Source organism: Peromyscus maniculatus, chromosome X (genome assembly GCF_049852395.1).
Source record: "Peromyscus maniculatus bairdii isolate BWxNUB_F1_BW_parent chromosome X, HU_Pman_BW_mat_3.1, whole genome shotgun sequence".
NCBI lineage: Eukaryota > Metazoa > Chordata > Mammalia > Rodentia > Cricetidae > Peromyscus > Peromyscus maniculatus.
The window spans coordinates 106,308,398-106,313,916 of NC_134875.1; the positions used below are offsets into that span (position 1 = coordinate 106,308,398).

The following is a 5,519-nucleotide window of genomic DNA, read 5'->3' on the forward strand; positions in this document are numbered from 1 at the left end:
AATAGAGATGATTGTGAATAAAAGGTTGGAAATATTATGTTAAAAAGAAGAAATATTAGGATCCATATAACTATCAATTTAAAAAATATTTGTCTATCCCCCCAGACTCTCGGGTCTGTGGGAGCCACATTCAAGCCTGTGGAGGCCAGAAGATGGTGGAGATTTCCCTGGAGCTGGAGTTACAGATGTTTGTGTACTGCAATGTGGTTGATAATAACTGAACTCAGGTCTTTTGCAAGGGCAATTACTGATCTGAACTAGTCATCCCAAACTAGATTATTTTTCAATAGTTAGAGTGGAGTTGTTTGTTGTAGATTATTATATCACACTGATGAACACAGAAATGTATGCATGAGAAATCAATTTATTTAATCAGTGGAAGAGTCAGTACTATGGTAGGAGGATGGGAAGAAAATCCATGAAGCAGGGATTCTTGCTTCAGAGATTCTGGCTTTATAGGTAAGATGAAAAGAAAAAATGAAAGGTGAGTTATCTTCATTGTCATGATTCTCTTTTCACGGAAAAAGTGAAGTGGGAAATATTCCTGATCTTGCTGTCATCCATGAAGCTTCAAACGCAAAATGCAAAACAAACAAAACAGTAAGATGTTCATGAGCTGATGGGACTGAGGAACATTCTGAGATTGCAAATGAATAAAAAAATTAATGGTTGAGGATTATAGTGGAAGGTTTGATAAAAATGACAAATGTCACAGGGTTAGGCCTCTGTTTGTCCTTGCTGACTTCCATAGCTTTGTACTGGGCTTTAGATAGACAGTTTTCTATATAAATATTGATTATCTACCAGAAAAAGTAAGTATGTGCAAGGTTGTGTCTCAAGAGATTTCCAGAAAGATCATCTACATTTACAGTATTTCCAAACAAAAGATACACTCTTGATTTCCACAAATATTACTCATTTTCAATAATTGAGAATTTCACAAAATTCTTTCACATCAAGATAAAAGAAATCTACACTTTGCTTTAGGGGGAGAGTTGCTTTTTGTCATGTTATAAACACTAACGGCAATGTCAATCATAACTTTGCCACACTTGAGTATATATAATAGATTTTTTTTCTATTAAATATATAACTAATCGACTAAGGGATGAATTCTATCAGATTAAACAGTGAGCAAGCTCTTCTAGCCTGTTTGTACTTACCCATACAGGGCCTTTATTGATGACAAGTGTCTATGAAAGATTGTTTTGAGAAAGGGAGAAAATAAGCACAAATAAAAAACATTGTTAGATTCCCTTAATATTTCCAGTGATTTTGAAATTTAAAAGTGTGAATCAATGATTGTTCTGAATCTTTTCAGATGCATTTGTGTGCTGTGTGAAACACAATGGTGTTACCTGCGGGCTCCAAGTGCTGGATATTCTCATTTGGAATATTGAGTTTGTTGGCCAGCTTCTTAAGCTCCTGTTTCTGTGCTTTGCTCAGACTCTCTTCTTTCCCTACATTGCATGGAACAGAAAACCAAATGTCCCTTAAGATACTGGGTAACTCAGAGCAGCCCCCAGTTAAAATGGGTCACGTGGTACTGACCCATGGAAACATCCTACCTCCTGGACCATCCCTCATTCCAATTCTGCTCAGCCTAAGATTTCTAAAGTGAAAAAAAACACATCTAATGGAATCAAAATGTGAGTAACCATGACCTCCCCCACCTTGAAGACTAAGTATGTTGTTGTTGTTGTTGTTATTATTATTATGACAATTATGATTATATTTATTCATGCTTTCCACATCAGCATGTTTTTTTTTCTCCAAAGGGGCTGTATGGAATCCTGATAGTAGGAACCTGTGAACTAAATATCTGCATGGTCTGACTTTCCATTTTATTTCTGTGTAGATTCTAGAATCCATACCCAGGAATTGTTGATTATTATTGAAATGAACAGTTAAATCAGGTGAACCAAATATCAACAACCACCCAAAACCCTCACCATACTCTCTGTATCCACCACTCACCCATGCCCACTCCCACCCCCCAGCCCCCACTCTACCCCATCCCTCTCCTCATAGCTTTGTCAAACAAAGCAAGATAATTTTTTATGGTCAACTTAACACAGCTGAAATCACAATGGAAGTGGGAACCTCCATTAAGAAAATGCCTCCATCAGACTAGTCTGTGGGAAACCTTGTAGGGCATTTTCCAGACTGACAGTTGAAGTGGAAGGGCCCAACCCACTGTGGGAAACTCTGTAGTATATTTTCTTAATTAGTGATGGATGGGGGAAAGCCCAGACTATTCTGGTGGTGCGTTCCCTGGGCTGGTGGTCCTGGGTTTTATAATAAAGCAGGCTGAGCAAACCATGAGATGCAAGCTGCACCCCTTCATGGCCTCTGTGTCAGTTCCTGCCTCTAGCTTCCTGCCCTGTTTGAGTTCCTGTCCTGACTTCCTTCAGTGATGGGCTACAATGTGGAAGTGGAAGTTAAATAAGCCCTTTCCTCCCATACTTGCTTTTGGTTATGATGTTTTATCCCAGCAATAGAAACCATATGATAGGCACCACACTCACCAGCAACTAAAATCACATTTGTCTCCTTTCCACTGTTGTCGACATTAACATTGTGAAAGATGATGATGCCATCTGCCTTCTCTATAACTCGGAAATAATTTTTACCAGAGTCTGCAAGTAAAGCAGAAACAACTTAGAACTCAGTAGAATTGTCAGGGCTTTTTTTTTTCATTATATTTGACATACTTTTCACACGTTTTATTCCTTCAATTGCATCACAAATGTCTGTCACAATGACATAAAATTGGAAATTAGAGCTACAAAGTAGGACACACACTTTAGACTCCACCTTGCACTTACGAAAAAAAATTCTATTTTCAATAAAAAAGTCTATGATTGCATTAAGTCTCCACAGCCTATTTAAAGTAAAACTCATTAGGCTAATATTAAAATAACACACAGTAGCCCAGAAGTTGTTGCACACATCTTTAATCCCAGCACTCAGAAAGCAGAGGCAGATGGGTTTCTGTGAGTTCAAGGCCAGGCTGGTCCACAGAGGAAGTTCCAGAACCGTGGGGGCAACACAGAGAAATCTTGCCTCAAAAAAAATAGCAACAACAAAAAACACACTGTATAGTTTTCTACAAAATAAAAAGTTTAAGAAAGCAATTAGGGAGCATCATCATATTGTCTTCTGAATATCCTTTAGACTTCTCCTAAATAATAGGCACAGAAATCTGAATTTTTACTCTTGTTGGTTTTAAGCAAAATTCAAATTAAACAGAATATTTTTTTTGCCAACTTGCCATATTATAAATTGCCCTTCTTAGCTTTGGGATTTGAGTCACTCACTCCTTAAGTATTTCTGTATATGTAAAATTTTCAAATTTCATATTCAACAAAATCGTTTCGTCTGAACTAAAAGAAATTATATTGAGAATGAGCTCTAATATTTAAATGATCTTCCAGTCATTTTCAATGGTTGTCAACCATATGCCATTCATGTCCCAGGATTTAGTTTGGCATGTCTCTAATAATTTTTTCCAGGAATGTGTGTAATTCACTTTAACTTCACATATTCCAAAATTTTTGGAAGTTTAGTTAGGATTTTGAAACTTGAATCAGAAATTATCAGATGGAAATGATCTGGAATCCGGGCCCCTCTGTGTGAGGCCTGGGCCAACAGTGCCCATTCTCATTCTCTCTCTCTCTCTCTCTCTCTCTCTCTCTCTCTCTCTCTCTCTCTCTCTCTCTCTCTCTCTCTCACACACACACACACACACACACACACATACTCACAGTCTGTCATATACAGGCCATCTTTCTCTTTTCTTCCCACAACTGTGTGTGTCTGGCATTCGCCTTCCACCCTTAAAAAAAAAAAACAGCAAAAACTCACTTCTGAATTTACTCTTTCCAGATTGCTAATATTTCATTACTGTGTTAGTAGCATTAACTGCCTTGAAGTAATTTTTGATTAGGGTAAATAAAACCTTTTTTTGAAGACTGAAACAGCAACTCTGGGGTCATGATTGGCATGGGCAGTAAATCTAGGCTTCCAAAAGAAGACTCTGTCCTCAATTGTCTACACACCTCTACTATTTGTGACTGGTTTCAACCAGAATTACCCAACATGCTAAGACCATAGGAAAATGGCACAGCCAATCTGGCTGAAGTCAAGGACACAACTCAGGCTGTGGCTGCTGTTCTCTGAATACACCCAGGAAACCAACTCAATTTTTCATGCATAGCCCACGTATTTGAGTGAAAATTTCACAATGACATTCATGTTCCTATTTCTCAGTCCTGTCCCTGTGCATTGGGTGAATGTCACTTACTTGACCTTGAATGTGATTGTGAGTGTCTGGCATTCGTCACTGCACTCCATGTGCTGAAAGTAAGCTTTCAGAGGTCCACCTTTGAGTACCTTCTCCACATTATCTGCACCTATGTAAAGGGTGCGCCAATTCCCGTCAACCTAAGGAGCACAGACCCCATTTTGAATGTCGGTTAGTCAATCTATTTCCTGTTTTTTCAGCAACATTCATCCTAATTATTACATATATTTTAGGTCAGTCAACAAGTAGACCTAGTGAAATGTAGATGTCTTATTCCTGGAGAGTAAATCATGAGATGACATCATCACTCCTTCACACTAGATAGAACCTGGGACACTGAGATACAGTTCACATTGTGTCAACCAACTACAGGGAAAGCCCAATCTGAAATTTTTGCATCTTAACCTTCCTTCACGCTGCAGGCAGATCTCATTGAAAGCATGTAAGGAGTTGGAAAACACGAAGATTGAATTACAGATAGGATTTGGATATGGTATGGAGATACATTTTACGATGTATGATGAACATGCTCAAACCAACCTCAGGGTGTTTATGAATACACCAGACCCTTTCATCCCCAAATGCACATACCTCTGAGGGAGTGATTTCAGGATTGTTATGATGTGCACAGGACACACCTAACGCAAGAGCGAGCAGCAGGAACTTCACCATGATAGAGCCTGGATTCACTGCTTTTGACAGAGTTTGGAGTCCGACAGGTGTTGGAAAGACCCAGAATCTTCCCCACCTTTTATAGTATTTATCTTTGGCCTGAGATGTGGTGGGTGGATTGTCCACATCCTGTTTGGCGGCAACAGGCATGGACAACAATTCTGTTTTTCTGATAGCTTCCTGATGAGACTAATTTGATTTAAGCCATGAAATTGTACTTTCTGGCCACTGTGGATGTGGGAAAGCTGTCAAAACCCACAAACATTCATGTCCTTAAAGTCCAACTTTCTCATTTGGAAGAGGTGGAAAATGTGGGGTTTTTGACTCTTGTTTTTTTAACTATGATAAATTCTTCATCAGGCAGACCCTTTGACCACTGAATACAATATGGATATTAATCATTTTCATTCAATTAAATATCACTAGACATGTATTTCTGGAACATTTTTGTAATGTTGGAACATTCGTGTAATAGCCTTTGAGAAGAAGTGTGCTGTTTTATCTCCTGGGCAAGAATTTACAATTTTGATTCATGATATGA

The 5,519-nt window shown here is 38.4% G+C and overlaps 1 protein-coding gene across 2 annotated transcripts; it reads right to left on the reverse strand.

Moving 5' to 3' along the window:
* Window positions 1–351: 351 nt before the first annotated feature.
* LOC102908324 (odorant-binding protein-like) lies at window positions 352–5,015 on the reverse strand. 2 transcript variants are annotated; one of them, XM_042269433.2, is made up of 7 exons: window positions 4,898–5,015; window positions 4,307–4,446; window positions 3,768–3,838; window positions 2,529–2,639; window positions 1,359–1,460; window positions 1,164–1,193; window positions 352–568 (listed from the first exon to the last, which is right to left on the reverse strand). In XM_042269433.2, the coding sequence occupies exons 1-6, from the start codon at window positions 4,976–4,978 to the stop codon at window positions 1,177–1,179; spliced, it is 522 nt and encodes a 173-aa protein (XP_042125367.2). In that variant the 5' UTR covers window positions 4,979–5,015; the 3' UTR covers window positions 352–568; window positions 1,164–1,176. The 2 variants fall into 2 exon arrangements, with proteins under 2 accessions (XP_042125367.2, XP_042125368.2); XM_042269434.2 differs by lacking the exon at window positions 352–568 and adding an exon at window positions 578–637.
* Between the last annotated feature and the right edge of the window lie 504 nt (window positions 5,016–5,519).

Bases quoted from the DNA above. Each gene is read 5' to 3' on its own strand.
- LOC102908324 (XM_042269433.2), bottom strand. From the start codon at position 4,978: ATGGTGAAGTTCCTGCTGCTCGCTCTTGCGTTAGGTGTGTCCTGTGCA. The intron at 3,839-4,306 runs GTAAGTGACATT...TTTTTTTTTAAG, and splicing joins ACAATCACATTCAAGGTCAA to GGTGGAAGGCGAATGCCAGA. The intron at 2,640-3,767 runs GTGAGTATGTGT...CTTTACTTGCAG, and splicing joins TGGCCTGTATATGACAGACT to ACTCTGGTAAAAATTATTTC.